The sequence below is a fragment of the Gopherus flavomarginatus genome, chromosome 4 (assembly GCF_025201925.1).
Source record: "Gopherus flavomarginatus isolate rGopFla2 chromosome 4, rGopFla2.mat.asm, whole genome shotgun sequence".
In the NCBI taxonomy this organism is placed as follows: domain Eukaryota; kingdom Metazoa; phylum Chordata; order Testudines; family Testudinidae; genus Gopherus; species Gopherus flavomarginatus.
Genome location: NC_066620.1, coordinates 53,024,252 through 53,047,616, shown reverse-complemented (window position 1 = coordinate 53,047,616; position 23,365 = coordinate 53,024,252). Strand labels below are relative to the sequence as shown.

At 43.8% G+C, this 23,365-nt stretch overlaps 1 protein-coding gene across 6 annotated transcripts in view; it reads left to right on the top strand.

Moving 5' to 3' along the window:
- The window catches only part of RAB3GAP2 (RAB3 GTPase activating non-catalytic protein subunit 2), an 85,421-nt gene extending 62,279 nt beyond the window's left edge, over nt 1-23,142 (top strand). For all 6 annotated transcript variants that reach the window (XM_050948424.1, XM_050948423.1, XM_050948422.1 and 3 more), the window contains exons 27-35: nt 1,695-1,761; nt 2,850-2,920; nt 6,837-6,872; nt 7,570-7,644; nt 8,175-8,393; nt 16,608-16,697; nt 16,803-17,021; nt 18,089-18,247; nt 20,439-23,142. In XM_050948424.1, coding sequence (XP_050804381.1) covers nt 1,695-1,761; nt 2,850-2,920; nt 6,837-6,872; nt 7,570-7,644; nt 8,175-8,393; nt 16,608-16,697; nt 16,803-17,021; nt 18,089-18,247; nt 20,439-20,585 — 1,083 coding nt within the window. In that variant the 3' untranslated portion in view covers nt 20,586-23,142. The remainder of the gene's footprint in view (nt 1-1,694; nt 1,762-2,849; nt 2,921-6,836; nt 6,873-7,569; nt 7,645-8,174; nt 8,394-16,607; nt 16,698-16,802; nt 17,022-18,088; nt 18,248-20,438) is intronic.
- The last annotated feature ends 223 nt before the right edge of the window (nt 23,143-23,365 follow it).

Below are 23,365 nucleotides of genomic sequence, written 5' to 3'. Positions count from 1 at the left end.
GATTCGTTGTAGCTCAATTAGCCCCCATCATATTGTTGGGGTTATTTTTTCCAGTGTGCATTACTTTACATTTATCCACATTAAATTTCATTTGCTATTTTTTTGCCCAATTACTTAGTTTTGTGAGATCTTTTTGAAGTTCTTCACAGTCTGCTTTGGTCTTAACTATCTTGAGTAGTTTAGTATCATCTGCAAACTTTGCCACTTTCTTTCTCCAGATCATTTATGAATAATTGAATAGGATTGGTCCTAGGACTGATTCTTGGGGAACACCACTAGTTACCCCTCTCCATTCTGAGAATTTACCATTAATTCCTACCCGTTGTTCCCTGTCTTTTAACCAGTTCTCAGTCCATGGAAGGATCTCCCCTCTTATCCCGTGACAACTTAATTTATGTAACAGCCTTTGGTGAGGGACCTTGTCAAAGGCTTTCTGGAAATCTAAGAACACTGTGTCCACTGGATTCCTCTTGTCCACGTTTTCTGACCCCTTCAAAGAACTCTGATTAGTAAGACATGATTTCCCTTTACAGAAACCATGTTGACTTTTGCCCAACAATTTATGTTCTTTTATGTGTCTGACAATTTTATTCTTTACTATTGTTTCAACTAATTTGCCCAGTACTGACGTTAGCCTTTCCAGTCTGTAAATGCCTGGATCACCTCTAGAGCCCTTTTAAAATATTGGCGTGAATTAGCATTCATATTTCTGATTTGAAATACTGCATAGCTCACAAATACACAATGCTGATCTGGTTAGGGTTACTTTACTGCACTATCTTTCTCTGAGTGGATTTGTAGGCTCTAAAGTTTTACCTTATTTCATTTTTGAATGCAGTTATTTTTGTATATAATTCTACATTTGTAACTTCAACTTTCATGATAGATTGCACTATAGTACTTGTATTAGGTGAATTGAAAATACTATTTCTTTTATTTTTTACAATGCAAATATTTGTAATAAAAAATATGAAGTGAGCACTGTATACTTTGTATTCTATGTTGTAATTGAAAGCAATATATTTGAAAATGTGGAAAACATCCACAAGTATTTACATAAATGGTATTCTATTATTAACAGTGGGATTAATCGCGGTTAATTTTTTTAATCATTTGACAGCCCTACTTGTAACTGCTCCCTTAAGTTCTGATGCTGGGAGGGTGCTGAACATCGAGTTCGTAACTGAGGTCAGCATCTCTGACTCAGTAAATCTGTGATATTGGGCTCCTCACTGCATAGTAAAGGTTCATCTTACTCTGGATTTTTTAAAGATGGACTCTAAAACAGACTTATTTTTGGTAAACAATGGTTTAGTTTTTTAAAACAAAAATAAAATTGCATTTGCAAGATGAACCATCAGCAGTCAAGAGAGGTACATTTCTGCAAGAAATGTGTCATCAGCATATAAACTAAAACAAACTCTGGAAAATTACATTAGAATCGCAGTGTTCAGTGATGACTCGCTTAGGTGGCATTGATATGTATGTGCATTTGCTTGACGGTAAGAGATGAAATTAATATAACAAGTCTTGTAATAAAAGAAATCCTAAAATATTCTTTAACTGGAAAATGAGTTCCTTGAAAACCATCTGCATTAACATCTTTTTAAGAATTCACAATTTGTTTTTGAAACTGCCACTGAATAATTGAATAATGTGTTCTTTTTTTAATTCTTCTTCCCCCTTCATATAAGGAAGCACGTTTTCTCATTAGATCTATAGATCACCTCAGATGCATTGTTAATGCCCACATACAGCATGGTAAGTACAAAACTATTGTTAAAGAACATCCTTGATAAACTTTCAAGAGAGAAAAATAAATTAGTGTACATAGAGATTCATTTTAAATCTGTACAGTTTGTTGTGCTGGCCAAGCAGCTCTGCCTAAATCGGGGACTCTGATGCTGACATTCAAGCTCCCCCAGTTTTCCCCTTCTAACTAGTTGCACTCCTTTTCTTCCACAAAGGTTGAGGTATGTAGCTAGGGCTAAACTATGTTTAAAAAAAACCCAAAAAACCCACAAGTCCTTCCTTGTTATAACACTATTTGGTCACATCCACACATGCTTTTGCTAAATTGTTGAAAACTAGTTTAGTTTGAAGCATGGTCAAACACATTTCTGTAAAACTGGGCTAACTTTTTTAATCTTTATGGGGGTTAGTCCTAGCCCAACTCCATCACTCAGGGCCTATCCTTCAATATTGCCTATTTACACTGTGCATCACAGAACATAGTCCTGTTCTAGGCCACTTCACTGCTTTCAAGCACAATACAGTATATGACTAAAGCACTAGTGATAACCTATTATACTCTGTGTTCAGCCCCAGACTCGCTGCATGTCTAACAGTTCCTTTAATCATTGTACACAATATGATATTCTTAATGGATTAGCCATAGATGTAATGAATCTTTCTGGGCTCCAAAATAGTCCTGTTCTTCTGAAATTGAAACTGGATTTTGTCCTTGTTGCTTTATAATTTGGCTGACTTGACATCTGCCTCCCTCTGCAATCTCCTTCTCTCCTGATTCCCCACTACTAAAGGAACACTGGGCCCATGTACTTCTGGGGTTTGAACTATTTGTGCTTTGGCGTTAGATGCGGTCTTAAGTGAATGCAAATCCCATGAGACCACTGTGTGACTATATAGTAAAGTATGACTTTTATCCTTTTGTTGGAGACAGATTAATCTATGTCTCAAAGTACTGTTTCATCTCTGTTCTATTGTACCATTAATTTTTATAACAGTCTTCTCTCTCTTCTTCTGTAATAACTTTATTGTATGGGTTTACATTAAATCTGTTTTAATGCTCCATTCAGATGAAGTTTATATTTTGTGACTGTTTTTAGGTATTGCTCTAATGATGTGGAATACATTTATAGTAAAAAGGCTCTCTGCTGCTACGTACCTAATGGACAAGGTAAATATGCTATTGTGGCTTACTTTTAAGTTCAGTTCTTACTGATTAATTTTTTATTTACAGAGAAATTAAGCTATCAAATATTTAAAACGTTTTTTATGTTTTTGGCGCATCTTTGATTGTAGAGGTAAACTATGCTGCTTGGGTGGTTTCATTATATTAATTGGGTAACACTTGTTGTTTTTGAAAAGCATGTATTGGAAAACGATCTTATTGTAAGTTTTAATAGGCAGCTGAAGTTGGCAGATATTTTCACACACCAATAATGAGTGTACACTTAATTTTTTTCTCACTTGACACTAGCATAAAACTATACTGAATTGGTGAATTCCAAAAAGTTCTCCTTTGCAATAAAATGTAAGTCTTAAAAATCTTTACCAATGATTTTAAGGAATGTGAGCGTTCCACTCCTGTATTATCTATCCTATACATTTTATCAACCTAATAACTAATAAATTAGCTTAATAGATAACCCAAGAAATAGATTTTTTTTCTATGCATTTCTGTACCTGCACTTGATGGTTTTTACCATGAAACCTTTATTAGATCACACACAAGTTGCTTTTTGGCTTGAGTACCGTATTCCTTCTAGGCTTTGGGGTATTAAGATGCAAAAACATATCCTGGATGGTGCTGAACACTTTCAACTCCCTTGGCTTGCTGAATCAGTCTTATATTATAGGACCTGTTTGCCATCAGTTCTGCCATGCTATGTCCTTCCTAAATATGTCTGTTAATGAGCTTTCAGACATTTAGTACTGAATTAACTAGCTTACTTAGGGAGGAAAGGGGGTGATTCCAAATTGTGTTTAAGTGCCGCTATTAAATAATGGGTCTATTTAAACTGAAGGAATTTACCTCAAGTGTATCAATTTGCAAGTTGTACAGGGGAGCTAATTGATCGCTAGCATGCTAGTACAGAGAAGTCCAGATGTTTGTAGTAGTTTTTAGGGCAAAAGAGGGGAGTACCAAAGTAATATGCTGGTGATGACTTTAGAGATGCTGGGGTATCATCATTTCTGTCCCCTCTTCTTTCCCTGTTCTCCTTTCTGTGGCTTATCTTTTTTTTTTTTTTTTGGTATAATTTTTTCATTTCCCTTCTGCAACTAGACTCATGGCTGCAGAAGAATTCAGTTAGTCACATCTCCTAAGCAAAACTTCTTTACTTAATGGTACTGCTTGCATTTTTACAGCCCCTGCTTCTGTAGTACCTTGGTGCATTAACATCTAAATAAGTACGGGTAAATATTCTTTGCCTTGTTTATTCAGTCTTTTAACATACTTTCTTACCTAACACTTTGAACATATCCATGTGCAATATCTGTTAAAAGTAAGCTACCTTTACTTTATGTATTTAAATGTGTTTGAAAGCTCCAGTTGAGGGCTCCTTAGAAGCTTTTATACATACTACAATATAACAATAAAAGGCTAAATATCTGTAATAACTTATCCAGCCTTCCCACAGCTCTCAAAATATAAACTGCCCCAAATACTGTTTGATATATTAGCGGTTATTGAATTCCCAAAGTGACTATGAAAAGTCCTCCAACTTACAGACTTTAGGTATAGCATGGTGGATGCTCTTAATTCAAGTTGCTATATGAATTCCAGGGACCTATATCTTCCTTCAGCTGTTGGTTAGACTGTGCTGTGGTACCCTAATCACAACAGAGTTTGGATCAGTGAGATCTTTATACCATGGGAATGAGTAACTTCCATCTACATGTGTTTTTCATCATCTGCCGAAGATTCATTGAGCTGTGGAAATTGGAGCTTAGCAGTACTATTGTAACTTTCCCAAACAGGAAACAGAGATCTGACTCTTGCTCAGCATTCAGACAGACAGGAAAGTGTGATGATTTACCTTGTATAATTTTCTTATTGCAGTTTCCCTATCTCAATTGCCATTCTGCAGTGTCCATTTTTCCTTACTACTTTTTCATATTTGTCATGTATTTCATCTTCATTCTTGATACTGTTGCCCCAATCCTGCATCACTGAGGTCTTTGGGAGTCTCTGAGCCCTTGTCTACACTGTGTGTGTGTGGGGGGGGGGGGGCGGGCATTGATATAAGTTATACAACTTCAGCTATGTGAATAATGTAGCTGAAGTCGATGTACTTAGATTGACTTACTGTGGTTTCTTCACCATGGTGAGTCGACTGCTGCCACTCCCTCGTCAACTCTGCTTGCGCCTCAGCAGCGCTGGAGTACAGGAATCAACGGGAGAGGGCTCAGGGATCGATTTATTGTGTCTAGACTAGACACGATAAATCGATCCCCGCTGGATTGATCACTGCCTGCTGATCTTGGGGCGGATATGCGGCCGGGGCGCCAAAAAAAAAAACAGGACTCCCGCGGCGCAATCGGTTAGCATGCAGTACTTATGGGGGGAGGGATAGCTCAGTGGTTTGAGCATTGGCCTGCTAAACCCAGGACTGTGAGTTCAATCCTTGAGGGGGCCATTTAGGGATTTGGGGATTGTTCTTGCTTTGAGCAGGGGGTTGGAGTAGATGATCTCCTGAGGTCCTTTCCAACCCTAATAATCTATGATTCTATGACATACCCTGAGTTGCTGTCAGTAGGCTTTGGTTTGAGTTTTATGTGCCTTTTAGTCCTCTCACATCAGTTTTACACCAACATAACTCCATTTGTTTCAGTGGAATTTTTCCTTCACTCTCCCTGATATATACTAGGTCAGAATCAGGCCCAGTGTGATTGACTCAGCTAGAAATGAAAAAGAACAGAGAAATTTCAACTTAACATTTCACATTTTTCCATAACTGAACATGCTCCACATGTAACAGGAAAGTATGATTGTCAACCTTGAAACACAAATTCAGTGCAAATTGAAGAGATTGAGAGCCAGAGTTTGCCATTAGCTGCTAAGAGTTTTATTTTTTTCTGCCTCAATATTCAAATGATTCAAAAACCAGTGAACTGGTTGCAGTGCTTCAGAGATTTATGAAGGATTGCTCTAAGAATTTCCTTACTTATATTTAGCATTCTTGTATGGGATAATTTTGTGAATATTAAGTAAAAAGGCAAATGAAGATTACCCTCGTTTAAAGATGCATCTTTAGAAAAATCAGTTCAAACAGTTGAAACTTGAATTGGATCCCAAGAGGGTAGCTCTATCTTGCAATGACACAGATTTTCTCCTAGCTGAGGGTAGCCTATTTAACATGTTATTCCAAGAGTCAAGCCTTTAGCTGGGACAGATGGTTTTGTCTTCTTTTAACCTTGTATCTCATCAGCTTCCAGTCTTGAAAGTCACCGACTTACATAATTCAATCATCATTTAAAGTTTTGAAATACAAGTTATAAAATTACTACACTAGTATTAAAACCAACCCAAATAAATAACACTGGCAAAGATGGAAAGTTAGGAAGGGTTGTTATCATGCCACAAGATTTTTGAATAGTATTCACCATGGGTAAATGTTTCTAAGCTCTATAGAAAAATACATATACGTGCTATTCAGATGAACATAAATAACAGGCTTCTTAGGTTAGGAATGTTACAATCATTCTGCAACTATTTTTTATTTCATAAGGAAGACTTTATAGAATGTTTAAACATCTTGAAAATGACTGTTGCATGATTTTCAGATGGCAGATAAATAAATCACAGAGATGAGAGACTGTGGAAAACTTCAGCCTGTAAGGAATATTTTTGCCAAAAGCTTTGCCCATTGAAAATATTCAACATAGAAACTGCTTCTCAGCTATTATTTCGTACTATGACCTGTAGCCAATCACAGTTCTTTTAATTAAGATAACCAGTATATTGTATCTACCTTTGTAGAATTTTTTTTCTATTGTATAAAGAAAATAAGTTACTAATATTAAGTTAATACTTTAACAAATAGATTGCTCATGTGTCAGACTTATGCTGAAAATTTGTTCTATAATAGGTTGGAAAAGCTCCGAAGGACAGATTATGCAGAAGGGCAAGTAATACTTTATTTATCTAAAGATGACAAGGAATTTAGAAATATTTGATTACATTTTGTTTCAATCGTCATTACATCAGTTTTTCATGTTTTTAATGTGCCAACGCATAAGGAGATCTGGGTGGGAAAGATTAAAATAAACAATATTGATGAATTTTAGCCAGTCTTAAATTTCCAGTTTGACAAATCTAAGTTGAAAGGTGTAGACAAATCTAGTAAAAATGGTACAGAAATTGAACTTGAGACGGAAGCTTACCGACTAACATTTTGTCCACATAATTTTATCAACTGGAAGAGTTAACTGAAACTATGTTCTGGGGATAGTGCGTTGTTTGTTTCTGATAAAACATTTTGCGGAATATAGTTACTTAATAGAACAGTGTATTAAGTGGATAGAATAAGCAACTTTTATAGACAAGACTTTTTTCAGATGTTGCAAGCTTTTTTGAAAGTCTCAAATCCTACTTTTGTCTGTTTTATCCAAATCTTTTGTTACAACTATTTGGCCTTAACATAATGAGATAAAGGAACTGAAATTAGTGGTAGTGCTTTTTGTTTGCTCTCTAGCAAAGCCGGGCCTCCCAGAAATGTAAACAGTACTGATAAAGACCCTCCTTTCTGTCTGTTGCAACTAAAATGTTTTAAAATGCATCCAAGTGAAATCACGTTGCAGAAATTTATCTTTATTTAATAGGATGTAGGTATGGGTGATACTGCAATGACATCTTTTCTTGGCTCATGTTCAGATCTTCTTCAAACCTTAATGGAGGTAAATATTTTTTTGATTAGAAAATACATAAGAATATACATGGTTTTTAGTAGTGGGTTTTCACCATGAAAATTGAAGGCAACGTGAATAATATAGCTACAGGGCCGGCTCTTCCATTTAGGCGGCCTAGGCAATCGCCTAGGGTGCCAGGATTATTGAGGGGCAGCATTTTGCCGGGGGGGGTGGTCGCGGCAGGCGGCTCCGGTGGATCTCCCGCAGGCACGCCTGCAGTAGCTCCACCGGAGCCGCGGGACCAGTGCGCGGGGCAGTGAAATGGCCGTGCGCCTAGGACGCTAAAAACACTAGCGCCAGTCCTGTATAGCTACAATTACTTTAATGACTTCATTTAACCAAAGTCTGTAAATTATTTTCCAGTGAACATGGAACATTTCTATTATTTTTTTAAATACTTTTTTGCAAAAGAAATTGTGGCATGTAATATAACTCCTGTTTGTTTTTAATAGAGATTCTCATAATCTTTCTGAACAGTATCGTAAAGTAATAATTTTTTTGAATGCTGGTTGTACTAGGCTGATGTTAGTAGTGATGAAATGCAAGCTCCAGTATTGGACACAGAAGATGCCTGGGTGTCAGCTGAAGGACCAATCTCGATAGTAGAGCTAGCCCTGGAGCAGAAACACATCCACTACCCACTTGTCGAACACCAGTCGGTATTGTGCACTATATTATACGGAATCATGAGGTTTTCTCTGAAAAGTGTGAAACCTCTCTCACTATTTGACAGTAAGGTATGTCTTTTAAAAGGTGTTATATGAGTGTTTTATAATATAATGCTGTCTTTGCTGCTGCTAGTTAACAAGCATGCATGTTTTATCAGTTATTTATAACTAGTTCTTTAACCACGGTATGTTGATTGATGTCATGTCAAAGATAATTGGTGCACTCGGTTCAGCTAAGGATTGCCACCAGAATAGCAGTCCACAAACTTTCCTTCTGAATAGGATGCCTTGAGAGTGGTTTAGAAGTGTCAAAATCCTTATTTTAGTCCATCTAATGACTGTTAGTGGATGGTGAGAACACAGGATGCAGTGTGATTAGGTCACACTTTTGTTAGAGAGCTGTAAGATCAGAGAAATTACAAATAATAAATCTTCTATTTCATTATCGTAATGTCACTCTCTGTATCAGTTATTCCTGATGCTTTATGCCACACTTCTTTCTTGGAAAGAACAAATAGCTAGTAGCCTTGAGAACAAGAACAGACTGATTAAAATAAATAGTTGCTATATTTAAAATGGAATCTGTTGTTGCTACTGAGTCCTAAAACAGATGTAAAGAAAATGTTATGTATTGAGCTGCTTTCCTCGCAGCTGAGGTGCGCACACACAGTGAATTTTAGAAATAAAGTGCTGATGTAGGCTATTGTAAACCAATCCTACTGGGAAAAAAAATTGGTTCTCTGTAGAACTGTCATACTACAGATGTCTCCTTAAAGATGTATTGAGATTTTTTTATAAATACAAAGTACCATTTTTTTTTTGGTATTTTGCTATTGATTCTTGTCTAGACATAGTCCCCATTTAGCACTCTGTACCTATTTAGCAAAGCACTTGCATGCATACTTAAGTACCCTTGACTGCCACTGAAAGAGGTTACCTGTTTTTTAGGCGTCTTGCATAAAGCACCCTTTTCCCTCTACCAGAAATGTCCCTGCATTCTCTGCAAATCAAACCATTTTCCCAGAAAGAATAAAAAAAAAAATTGTGCTTCCTTGTCTTTTGTATATGGTTGTCATCCTCCCTTGCCTTACTTTTCATCTTTGCCTCATCACTCAAAATTCCCCCATGCTCTGCAAGCTGCATGGGAGAACTTCTTCCTGAAAGATTGCTAGGGATTCTTGGCTGATTGATTGACTGTGGACTTAATAGTATATAAATGTTTCAAAGGCCACTTCATCATCTGATTTCTAACAAGGCAAGTCTTTATCTAGAACTAAATTGCACCACTTGAAATTAAGTAGGATTGAATTACATGGCTACCCTGCAATTCCTTTATGTATTTCTTGCTGGTGGTGCAGAGTTATTTTGAGGGGTCTAGTAATTGAGGTGCACACTTTAACTGCCAGTATTTTAGTGTTTGACACCTGCCTTTTTGCACCAGCTTCCATGTCTAACATGGGAGCAGGACAACTTGGTCAATGCTATGTGATGAAGGAAGGTCACCCTCAATAGAATATTATTCCATGTACATGGATGCATTTACCTCCTTTAGCAAAGCTCTGCCTTTTCTTGTCAAATCCAGTATGACAGCAGAACAATGGTTCTTCTTCGAGTGATTGCTCACATCCATTCCAGTTAGGTGTGCGCGCCGCGCGTGCACGTTCGTCGGAAACTTTTTACCCTAGCAACTCCAGTGGGCCGGCAGGTCGCCCCCTGGAGTGGCGCCCCCATGGCGCTCGATATATACCCTTGCCGGCCCACCCGCTCCTCAGTTCCTTCTTACCGCCGTGTCGGTCGTTGGAACTGTGGAGCGCGGCATAGCTGTCCTCCACGTCCCTAGCTCTCCTTGTTAACTCTCGTTATTGTTATAGTTAGTTAGATCGTTAAGTGTAGTTAGTAAGTAATTAGGTGTAAATAGTGTTGTAGATAGTTGTTCGCCGGGGGCTGTAGCCCTTCCCGGCACCCGGCACCGGGCTTATGCCTGGTTCGCCGGGCTTTAAGCAGTGTGCGGCCTGTAAGAAGCCTATGCCTACCAGCGTCCTCCACGACGCGTGCCTGAAGTGCCTGGGGGAATCGCACAGATCGGACAAGTGCCGCATCTGCAAGGCTTTTAAGCCCAGGACAAAAAAGGAGAGAGACCAAAGACTCAGGACTCTCCTCATGGAGGCGGCACTTGACCCGGCGGCTTCGCAGGCCGTGATCTCGGCGCCAGCACCGGGAAGACTCCCCGGCACCGACCTTCTCCGGCACCGGGTGCAGAGCCGAGACCGTCAGCGTCTGCTACTCCAGCCAGGCAGACCCGACTGGAGCGCCCGGCCTTGACATCGGCCGCGGCGCCGCCGGCACCGCCGACTCTGGGCCCGGCGGGTCCGTCGAGTCCGGTGCCGCCAAGCTCCCCCATAAGATCTGGGGTTGAGCTATTGGTCCCATCCACACCGGAGACCTTCGCCTCGGCACGGGACCTTATTGCCTTAACGGAGCCTACCCAGCTGCCACCCCCGGTACGGGTCGCATCTAGAGGCAAGCCCATGATGTCGGCACCGTCTCGGGACTCGCGCTCGCGATCCAGGTCCCGACGCCACGGCAGATCAAGATCACACCGCCGCTCGCAGTCCCGGCACCGCTCCCCTCGGCGGTACCGGTCGCACTCGCGGCACCGATCGACCGCCAGACGGTCGCGGTCGGACTCCAGCCGTCGATACCGGCACCGTGACTCCAGGAGCCAGTCCCGCCGTCATTCACCGCACCGGTCAACCTCCCGGCACCGAGCTGGTGGCAGGTCCCGGTCCCGGTCGACCTCCCGGCACCGCGTCGGTGGCAGGTCCCGGTCCCGATCCCGGCACCGAAGCGGCGGCCGGTACCGGTCCAGATCCCGGCACCGAGACAGAACCCGGTCCCGGTCCCGGCACCGCTATGACTCCCGGTACCGATCCCCGGTACCGAGAAGATCTTCGGTGCCGACCCGCGCAGACCCTTACCAGCCAGGGTCGGCCCCGCCGTGGCCTTCTAGGCAGCCGTCGGTGTCTTCGCAGACAGACAGCGGGTATGCGCTGGGCACCGACCGGCAGGCGGCGCTCTTCCAAGACCCGCCGCAACAGGACCAAGGCCCGCAGCAGTGGGGGTTTTGGACCCCATGGGCATACCATCAAGCCCAGGGCCCCCAACAGCTTCCTGCTAGGCCTGCGACGGCGGAGCACAGGGTGCCGGAAGCCTCGTTGTCTCGCCCCCCTCCCTCCCCGGATGGAGAGGAAGGGTCCAAGCAGCAAGACTCCGCTCTGGCTCCTGAGACAGAGGCGAGGGCCGAGGGGGACCCCCCCATTGGACACTTTCTTGCCGGGGGTCTCCTCATCCTCCTCCCCTGATGAAGCGGTGGCTGGCACCTCCTCCAGTAGCCCCCCCCCCCCGCTGGATCTCAGGGCGCACCAAGACCTCCTTAAGCGAGTAGCTCAGAATCTGAGCCTACAAGCCGAGGAGGTCTCTGAGATCGAGGATCCGATTGTCACCATCCTCTCGTCGGATGCTCCCACCAGGGTCGCCCTACCCTTCATTAGGACGATCCAGGCCAACGCCAATACAATCTGGCAGTCACCGGCCTCCATCCCCCCTACGGCGAGGGGCGTCGAGAGGAAGTACATGGCCCCCTCCAAAGGCTACGAGTACCTCCATGTCCACCCGACACCGTGTTCCCTGGTGGTGCAGTGGGTGAATGACAGGGAGCGTCATCGACAGGAAGCTCCAGCCCCCAAATCCAGGGAGGCCAGGCGTATGGACCTCCTTGGACGCAAAGTCTACTCCGCTGGGGCCCTGCAGCTCAGGGTTTCGAACCAACAAGCCCTGCTCAGTAGGTACGCATTTAACTCGTGGGTGGCAGCGGACAAATTTAAAGAGCTGCTGCCGCAAGACGCCCGCCAGGAATTTGCGGCCATCCTAGACGAGGGCAAGAAGGTTGCACGAACATCGTTGCAAGCTTCTTTGGACGCTGCAGACTCGGCTGCCTGCACCCTCGCCTCGGGGGTAACGATGCGCCGTATCTCCTGGCTGCAGGTCTCTGGCCTTCCACCGGAGCTCCAACATACCATCCAGGACCTCCCGTTCGAAGGCCAGGGCCTGTTTTCGGAAAAGACAGACCCCAGACTTAAGAGTCTCAAGGACAATCGGGTCATTATGCGCTCCCTAGGGATGCACACGCTGGGAACGCAGCGCAGACCCTTCCGGCCACAGCAGCAACAGCAGCGCAGGCCATACCCCCAGTTCCGCCAACGGCAGGACCTCAATAGGCGCCGTGGCAGGAATGGAAGGCGTAGGCCTTCGGGGAACCAAGGGGGGCAGAATCAAAGCTCCTCTAAGCCCCCGCCTGGACCCAAGCCTTAATTTTGAAGGTGCGCCCGAGGGCGCAGTAACAGTTTCCCCCACGGATCCTTCCCCCCCCCGTTTTCCAACCGCCTTTCGTTTTTCCTTCCGGCGTGGACCCAAATAACATCGGACCGCTGGGTCTTGCGTACGGTGCAGACGGGATACCGCCTGCAGTTTACATCGTTTCCTCCTTCCCGCCCCCCTTCCTCGTCCCTCTTCAGGGACCCCTCTCACGAGCAAGTCCTTCGACAGGAGGTACAGACGCTCCTCAACAAAGGAGCTATAGAGGCGGTTCCGGAAAACGAGAAAGGCAAGGGGTTTTATTCCTGCTACTTTCTGATCCCCAAGGCCAAGGGAGGCCTCAGGCCTATCCTCGACCTGCGAGAGCTCAACAAATACCTGGTGAAGTTGAAGTTCCGCATGGTATCCCTGGGGACCATTATCCCATCCCTGGATCCGGGAGACTGGTACGCCGCCCTCGACATGCAGGACGCTTATTTTCACATTGCCATTTGGCCACACCACAGACGTTTCCTTCGTTTCGTGGTGGGCCCCCTTCACTACCAATTTGCAGTCCTCCCATTTGGCCTTTCTACGGCCCCGAGGGTCTTTACAAAATGCATGGCAGTCGTTGTGGCACATCTTCGGCGCAGTCGTATCCACGTGTTCCCTTACATAGACGATTGGTTAATTCGGGGCACGTCGGAACTGCAAGTTTGCAGCCACGTCCGCGTGATCACCGGCCTGTTTGCTACCTTGGGCCTCATGATCAACATGGACAGGTCCACCCTGATCCCCACGCAGAGGGTGGAGTTCATCGGGGCCGTCCTGGACGCCACCGTCGCCAGGGCTCTTCTGCCGTTGCCGAGGTTCCAGGCATTGTCGGCGATCGTTCAGCGATTGCGGGCAGCCCCCTTGACATCAGTACAGACATGTCTAACCCTGTTAGGCCACATGGCAGCATGCACATTTGTGACCGGTTATGCTCGGCTCCGCATGAGGCCCCTCCAGTTGTGGCTCATTGAACATTACCGGCCGGCAAGGCAGCCGCTAGACATGCTGATCACAATCCCCCAGGGGGTGTTAGATTCTCTCGACTGGTGGCTAGACCAGTCCGTAGTGTGTGCGGGGCTCCCTTTCCACCCACCTCAGCCCTCGGTGTCCCTGACAACGGATGCCTCAGATCTTGGCTGGGGGGCCCACCTGGGAACCCTGAGAACGCAGGGCCTGTGGTCCCCGCAGGAGGTGAGGTTGCACATCAACATGCGGGAGTTGAGAGCGGTCCGCCTTGCTTGTCAAACGTTCTGTCACCAGCTTCAAGGTCGTTGTGTCGCAATGTTTACCGACAACACGACGACCATGTACTATATCAACAAGCAGGGCGGCACCAGATCCTCTCCCCTATGTCACGAGGCGATGCAACTCTGGGACTTTTGTGTAGCCCACTCCATTTACCTCACGGCTTCCTTCCTCCCCAGAGTACGGAACACGCTGGCGGATCGCCTGAGCAGATCCTTCCTATCGCACGAGTGGTCCCTTCGCCCGGACGTCACCCTCTCCATCTTCCAGAGGTGGGGTTATCCCCGTGTGGACCTCTTCGCGTCCGGGGGGAACAAGAAGTGCCAGGCGTTCTGCTCCTTTCAGGGCAGGGAGCCCGGGTCTATAGCGGATGCCTTCCTTATTCCGTGGACGACCCACTTGTTCTACGCGTTTCCCCCTTTCCCTCTGGTCCACAGGGTCCTTCTGAAGGTGCGCAGGGACAGGGCTCGCGTGATCATGGTAGCCCCGGCGTGGCCCAGGCAACATTGGTACCCCATGCTGCTGGACTTGGCCATAGCCGACCCAGTCCCCCTGCCCCTTCACCGGGACCTGATTACCCAGGAGCACGGGACTCTCTGTCACCCGGACCTGCAGTCGCTGCACCTAGCGGCGTGGTTCCTGCGTGGCTGACCGGTTCTGAACTGCGCTGCTCCACACCGGTACGGGAGGTGCTTTTGGGCAGCAGGAAGCCTTCCACGAGAGCGACATACTCGGCCAAGTGGAAGCGTTTCTCCTGTTGGTGCGTGGAGAAAGGTCTCCGCCCTATGGAAGTTTCGGTGGCCAATATCTTAGACTATGTTTGGTCCCTCAAACAACAGGGTCTAGCGATATCGTCGTTGCGGGTCCACCTGGCAGCTATCTCCACCTTTCACCCGGGTGGGGATGGCCGCTCCGTTTTTTCTCACCCGACGGTGTCTAGATTCCTTAAGGGGCTGGAATGTTTATACCCTAACGTTCGACTCCCTGCTCCAACCTGGGATCTTAACCTGGTGTTGTCTCGGCTCATGGGGCCCCCCTTTGAGCCGTTAGCTACTTGCTCCCTACTTTATGTCTCTTGGAAGACTGCCTTTTAGTAGCTATCACCTCAGCTAGGCGGGTGTCGGAACTCCGGGCTCTTGTGGTAGACCCCCCGTATACAGTCTTCCACAAAGATAAGGTGCAGCTGAGGCCACACCCTGCCTTTCTCCCCCAGGTAGTCTCGACCTTCCACATCAACCAAGAGATATTCCTCCCGGTTTTTTTCCCGAAACCTCACTCTTCAGGCAGGGAGCAGCAGCTCCACTCGCTTGATGTCCGTAGGGCTCTCGCGTTCTATGTGGAGAGGACCAAACCGTTCCGCAAATCCCCCCAACTTTTCGTGGCAGTAGCGGACCGCATGAAGGGGCTTCCTATCTCCTCGCAGAGGTTATCCTCATGGGTTACTTCCTGTATCAGGACCTGCTATGAGCTGGCCCATGTTCCTACGGGCCGTGTGACTGCGCATTCTACCAGGGCGCAGGCGTCGTCGCTGGCTTTCCTCGCCCGTGTGCCCATCCAGGAAATCTGTCGGGCAGCGACCTGGTCATCGGTCTACACCTTTGCTTCCCACTACGCCCTGATCCAGCAGTCTAGAGAGGATGCGGCCTTCGGATCTGCAGTGCTCCATGCCGCGACTTCTCGCTCCGACCCCACCGCCTAGGTATGGCTTGGGATTCACCTAACTGGAATGGATGTGAGCAATCACTCGAATAAGAAAAGACGGTTACTCACCTTTGTAACTGTTGTTCTTCGAGATGTGTTGCTCACATCCATTCCACACCCGCCCTCCTTCCCCACTGTCGGAGTAGCCGGCAAGAAGGAACTGAGGAGCGGGTGGGCCGGCAAGGGTATATATCGACCGCCATGGCGGCGCCACTCCAAGGGGCGACCTGCCGGCCCACTGGAGTTGCTAGGGTAAAAAGTTTCCGACGAACGTGCACGCGCAGCGCGCACACCTAACTGGAATGGATGTGAGCAACACATCTCGAAGAACAACAGTTACAAAGGTGAGTAACCGTCTTTTACTGTCACCTTTTTTTTTTTAAACTGTGTGCGCAATTCAAGAGCCATTCAGTGAGCCTTGAAACTTAAAACAAAAAACAAACACACAACCTCTCAAACACTTCACTTTGTTAAAAGACCCCCTGGTAGGATGTATTTCACACTAAATGTCATAGTTGGCATGTCAGTCTAGAATGATAACCCTCAGGGTCTGAAACCAAGGCTAGTGGCTTAAAAAAAAGATGATTTCTTTCCTTATGTAATGATAGCTCCATTTGGTTAGATAACTATAGCAGATTGAGAACCCACTCCTATTGAAATTAGTAGCCTAACTTTTAAGCTTGAATGCCAGGTGAAGTAATTAAAAAAACCTACAAATATTAGTAAAACACATGATTGCTTAAACAAATGTGTTTCTTTTGTTTCATAGCCTTTCAGTAATTTAAAATACTGCATTTCTCTTCGGGATTGGAAACTAAGATGCAATAGCATTTAAATGGGGGAAGAAGTATTATCCCTTCAACTGCTTGATCAAAATGGATCTGTTTTTCTCACGCAAAGGAATATGGGGTTTTTCTGTTTTCAATTTAGGGCAAAAATGCATTTTTCAAAGACCTGACTTCAATTCAGTTGCTGCCCAGTGGGGATATGGATCCAAACGTGTTATCCTTACGCCAACAAGTGAGTTTAAATCCTTTACACTGCCACAAGGAAACTATAGACCTTTAAAGGCGTTTCAAGTAAAATTAAACTGCTGCTAACTCATTTTGGTGTTTTGCTTCCAAGTTCTTAATGAAAGCTGTGAGTGCAGTGGTACAAGTCCAGTGCTCAGCACAAAAGGCCAGAGGGCTCCCAGAAGAGGCGCCGCTTCCTGCTGAAAAAGACAAGGACTGGCCAGCTTTGGCTCTGGATTTGGCTCAGCATCTTCAGCTCAGTGAGGATGTGATTAGAAGGCATTATGTATGTGAACTGTATAATTACGGCATGGATCATCTCGGAGAAGAGGTAATGATTAAAAAGTGCCTTTGGCAGCATGAATATAGCCAGAATCATGAGGCACAGCTGAATTTCTCAGCTCTGTAACTGGACAGTTTGGATTCATAGTCTCCCTATATTTTACAAACAATTTTGACTTGGCTTGTGCCCCCCAGCAACAGAGAACATACCACATTCTAACACTTGATTCTGGTGCACACAGTTATCTGGGACAAACATGTTAATTTTTTATTTGATGCAAACAAGGAAAATATAGGACAAATTATTTGGGAGGAGTAGGGGGAAAGAATTCACGCCTTTCGCTGATGGGATTCTACCATTAGTGCAGAACAAAATTTAACTAAAGTAGTAACAGTCATTGCCAGTTGTGCTAAGCACTGAGGTCTGGGATCAGAATTCATTTTTATTTGTCAGAACAGTTAAGAAACAATGTGGGGATCCAAAGCACTCTACTTCCATTTTGAGCAAACCCTTAACCCAAACTCTAGCACTTAACTTCAGTGTCAAACTTACTTAAAACGAGTTATCACAGAAGAAACAATGAGGAATCTTTGTGGCACCTTAGAGACTAACAAGTTTATTTGGGTGTAAGCTTTCGTGGGCTAGAACTCACTTCATCAGAGGTATGGAGTGGAAAATATAGGAGCAGGTATCAATACATGAAAAGATGGGCGTTGCCTTACCAAGTGTGAGGTCAGTCTAATGAGACAATTCAATTAACAGTAGGATACTAAGAGAGGAAAAATAACCTTTGTAGTCATAATGAGTGGCCCATTTCAAACAGCTGACAAGAAGGTGTGAGTAACAGCAGGGATGTGAACTCATGTTTCAAGAATCTTAAGGTATGAGCTTGAGCCTTAAGACCCACTGCCATGCAGCCATTGTAAAGTTCCATTCTACAGTGCAGGACTTGGCTAAAACTGTGGATTTGTTCCACCATTTTCAGTAAAAGTCACTAACAAGAGCCCTGCCATTGGCTGATAAATCCGTTTCACATTCCTTCATTTGTCCGTATATTATTTGAAGGTCAGGGTTGAAGCAAGATAAAGTAGTTTCTGGTGTATTCCTATTCTCAGGCCATTCTTCAAGTGCATGACAAAGAAGTGCTTGCATCACAGCTACTTGTGCTGACAGGACAGAGACTGGCCTATGCTTTACTACACACACAAACGAAAGAAGGCATGGAGCTGCTGGCCAGACTTCCGCCAACACTATGTACCTGGCTTAAAGCTATGGTAAGTTTGGCCTAAATGAGAAAACAAATTTATAGAAAGATTCCTCTTGACCAAAGACTTTTATTACTTTAAAAATTAACATTTTTAGTAATGCTATAGTGTAAAGTATGAGTCCAAGCTTACCTGACTTCAGTTCTGGTTAACAGGAAAAAGACAGCCCAGCATGATCACATATCTGGTCATCTGTACTCCTTTATAAATTTTCTAAAAAGCCATGCAGTTTCAGGGTTACAGGTTGCATGCACTTAGTCAATTCAGAGGATAGAGCTAATACCTTTATTGGTTTAAAATGTGAGTGTATTGCAGAAATGCCTCTCTTCACTGCTAGAATTTATTGGGAATCCTTTTACCAGCACTTGGAGGGGAGTAAATTGTTCAGGTGCATGTAAACAATTGCACATTTGCTGCTCTTGAGGACCAGATGTGTAGGAGCTCACAATGTCTGTTTCCCAAAGATTAAATTTATCTTCACTGTAATGGCTGTGGCATAATATGTGGAGATATAGGTATATCATAGAACTGGAAGGGACCCCAAAAGGTCATTGAGTCCAGCCCCCTGCCTTCACCAGCAGGACCAAATACTGATTTTGCCCCAGATCCCTAAGTGGCCCCCTCAAGGATTGAACTCCCAACCCTGGGTTTAGCAGGCTAGTGCTCTAACTATTGAGCTGTGTCTTCCTGTGAAACTATCATATTACTCATGTTTTAAACCATGGGCTTGCTTTACTGTGTAATTACTGGTGGTATGCTCAGCTGCTTGTAGCTGATCTTTCCTTAGCCTGGGGAAAAGACTAACTTGTGCTAAATCTGGGAAACAATTCAAGAAGTTGTAGAATGAAGCTTCTTTCAAAGGAAATAAATGTAGTTTGATGCTGTGCACTAGTGAGTGTCATGGTTCTCTTCATTAGCATTCATATAAAGTGCAGCATTACGTTGTATATAAGACTCACAGAAACTCATACAGGGACATAAGTTTGAAGACTGTACTGTGGGTAGCATTTATCCTAGTGGAAGTCAGGATCCTGTTGTCATAAACAGATAGCTAAGGGTTAATGTCTCTTTCACCTGAAGCACCTGACCAGAGGACCAATCAGAAAACCGGATTTTTTCAACTCTGGGTGGAGGGAAGTTTGTGTCTGAGTCTTTTGTCTGTCTGCCTGCTTTCTCTGAGCTTTGGAGAAGCAGTTTCTACTTTCTAGTCTTCTGTTTCTAAGTGTAAGGACAAAGAGATCAGATAGTAAGTTATATGGTTTCTTTTCTTTGGTATTTGCATGAATATAAGTGCTGGAGTGCTTTGATTTGTATTCTTTTTGAATAAGGCTGTTTATTAAATATTCTTTTAAGCAATTGACCCTGTATTGTATCATCTTAATACAGAGAGACCATTTGTATGTATTTTTCTTTCTTTTAAGACCTGTTGGAGTTTTTCTTTACTTCAGGGAAATTGAGTCTGTACTCACCAGGGAATTGGTGGGAGGAAGAAATCAGGGGAGATCTGTGTGTTGGATTTGCTAGCCTGATTTTGCATTCCCTCTGGGGGAATAGGAAAGTACTTTTTGTTTCCAGGATTGGGAACAGAGAGGGGGAGTCACTCTGTGTAGTTTCACAGAGCTTGTGTCTGTGTATCTCTCCAGGAGCACCTGGAGGGGGGAAGGGAAAAAGGATTATTTCCCTTTGTTGTGAGACTCAAGGGATTTGGGTCTTGGGGTCCCCAGGGAAGGTTTTTCAGGGGGACCAGCGTGCCCCAAAACACTCTAATTTTTTGGGTGGTGGCAGCAAGTACCAGGTCCAAGCTAGTAGCTAAGCTTGGAGGTTTTCATGCTAACCCCCATATTTTGGATGCTAAGGTCCAAATCTGGGACTAAGGTTATGACACCTGTACAGAAATGTTCAACTTTGATTCAGATCAAAGGAATCTGAACCTAGAAAAGGAGTTCTCTGAAGCCTGCTGATTCCCTGAATGTAGAGTTCGAAGGGGAGCAATGATACAAGAATAGCTGTGACTTCAGCCTAGTACTTGATACATCATATTTAGGCTTCATTGTACTGGGCTTAACTCCCCCCTGCTTACTTAACTGGGCTCTGATCTAGAGGTAAGCTTAGGAACCCATTTACAATTACAAGCAAACTTCATTGTAACCTTTCCTTCTACCATTGCTCTAACACTTTTTTTTTAAAAATCCTTTTGCAGGATCCCCACGATCTTCAAAATGTTGAAGTGCCCATTGCAACGACGGCGAAACTAGTAAACAAAGTAATAGAGTACTTACCGGAAAACCATGGGCAATATAGCCTTGCCTTGAATCTGATCGAGGCTGTAGAAGCAATCTCTTCATGACAATTTACATACTAGTTTTAAACACTTCTGCTGTAAGAGGAGGCAGTGCATGATTTTACACACTGAGGCTGATCTTTGTAAAGGGAAACATTCATGTGGCTTTTGTAAAATAAACTTAATTTAAAAAGCAAATGCTTTTACAGGGGAGTCCATCTAAGTTCCACCCTATTGTGCATAATATACTAGGAGCTAGTAATCTTTGTACATTTGTCAATAACTCAAATGCTCCACTATTTATTTCTAACTCAAGCATTTGTGCTCTAGCTTAGATAGATGGTTACATTGAACAGCAGTTTTATTCCACTTATTTACAAATTATATTCTTACCCTAACATGTGAGATTTTATATTTCATACTCTGAAAAATGTTAAATGTATTTTCCATAGGTTGGTTATTGAACAACAGTCAGTTGCATAAATCTGTATCATGTAAGGAAAAATTTTAGGCTATTTGAAATAAAAATGGTCATGTTTCACTTCCATAAAAGAGTTACATTCTGAAGGGCCCCTACTAGTTAATCTTCCAAGGTGCCAGAGTTGCTGGAGGGGCTCACTTCCTGTAACAGCAGTACAAACCGCCCTAGATGGGGCTGAAATTAGAAAGGAACCTATCAAAGTTCAAGTAGTGGGGAAGAATACTTTTAGCCCCATCAATGTAGAAACAAACATCACTTTACAAATAAGGCCTCACCTCAACAAGACTGGAGCATAAATTTCCTAGTGCAGCTGTTATGAAAATCCTGGTGAAGTTAGGTTAATACTTCAGTTCCTTAAATGAGTTATTTAGAACACTCTCTGGTAAGAGTAGAACCACATCATGGGATAATACACCCTCTGAGATGTGATTTCTAAAGTGCACTAATGTATAACACATTAAAATAGCATTATGTTAAAATGTGCTAGGGAACTTCTAGTGTGCACCAGCAGGGTGTACACTGACCCATTAAAGTATAAGATGTTAGCTTGCTTTAGAAGTCTTACCCTTGTAGTGTGCATTATTGCCCACTGTGCTGAAGCTCTGTAATACAGAATACCTGTGTTTTACAAAACCTTGTGTGTTCTTCATAGTGCAGTGCCACAGGATATCTGTATTACGCAGCCAGAATCCTTAAGTTTTGGGTGGTATTTTCAAGCCATCAAAAGCAGACCACTAATCTTATCTTACAGCAACTGAGTATCCCTGTTGTACTCTGATATACATGTTTTCTGCAAACATCAGGACTGGAAGAATGATTCTCACCAATTCTTGGCTCGAGCCTGTATCAGTTATAATGGAAACAGCTAGCTGACTCCTGTAACTTGCCCCTGTCTGCAATTGTTAACTATACACACAATCATAAATCTACCTTATTAGATAAAGGAATTTGATAACAGTAGGATATAGGATTCACCTATAATAGAAGCAACCTACTCAGTAGTGATTACCTTCTCTGAGGTGTGCTGCTGCTGCTGTCATCAGGGAACTACTGTTAAAACAGGAACAAGAACAGTTCTTGGAGGTTGGGACTGCCACTCACCTGTAGAATGACAAGCTACAAGAAGGGTTCACTTGAAATAAACAAATTGACAGTCTGGTGAAGTTTACTTATTCAGTATTCTTGGCTCTTAATGTACAGGAATCAGTTTGCAATGCTACTTCACTTCTAGCAATATGGAGGCTTTTTGAAAACATGGCATTCTGTTTTGCATTTTAAAGAATGTAGCTAAAATTCATTTACACCTTTTGCTGTTGTATGACATTATGGTTCCCATGAAGGGTATTATGCTAGTGAAAGCAAATAATGGTCAGAACCTGCCAACTTTATAGACTGATTCAATAGTATGTTTCATATCACTGACAAGTTAAATACTGGTAAGAGACACCCCTGGCTGTCTGAGTTGTTCTAGGGTAAGACTGTAGGGCAGTTTCCTCTGAGGCCACTCTAGGCCTTACTATAAGATGCCTTGTCTAGAGACAGTATTTTAACCCTCTGTAGAAATTAATGGATGTTTGAGAACCTACAATCTGTCATGAAACCTGCTTTAGCTAACACATTAAGGGTATGTCTATACTACCCACCAGATTGGCAGGCAGCGATCAATCCAGACGGGGCTTCGATTTATCGCATCTACCCTAGATGCAATAAATTAACCCCCGAGTGCTCTCCCGTCAACTCCTGTACTCCACCACTGCGAGAGGCACAGGCAGAGTCAACAGGGGAGCAGCAGCAGTTGACTCAGCACAGTGAAGACAAGTTGATCTAAGTAGGTCAACTTCAGCTATGTTATTCATGTAAATGAAGTTGCATAACTTAGATTGATATCCCCTCCCCCAACATAGACAGAGTGTAGACCAGGCCTAAGGGTTGTTTCTTGTTTACATTAAATTCCTTCACACTACCAGAGCAGCATGAAGGAACTTAGTGTAATTGAGAATAAAGGCCTAAGGTGTTATGTGAAGTACTTCGCATCAAACCTGTAATGTACTGTACGTAATAAAACTGTGTGTATATACTGCTATTTTCTGTGTCACTTGCTGTGGATTTGAGTAAATCCAATAAACTTGGGATTTGATTCTAGTTTTCTCCTTCCATGGGCATGCAGACCTGAATTATGATGTCTAGTTAAATATCTTTCCTTACCAGTTACTTCAGCATACAGAAGGTTTAGCTGAACTACGCAACTTCACAAAGTCAGTTTACAGCACTATGAATAAAGTAATTTAGACTTCACTATCTGCAGCTACTAACATTCAGTGCCAGGCAATACCCTGCCATTTCAGTAGCTGATCCCCTCTTTTAC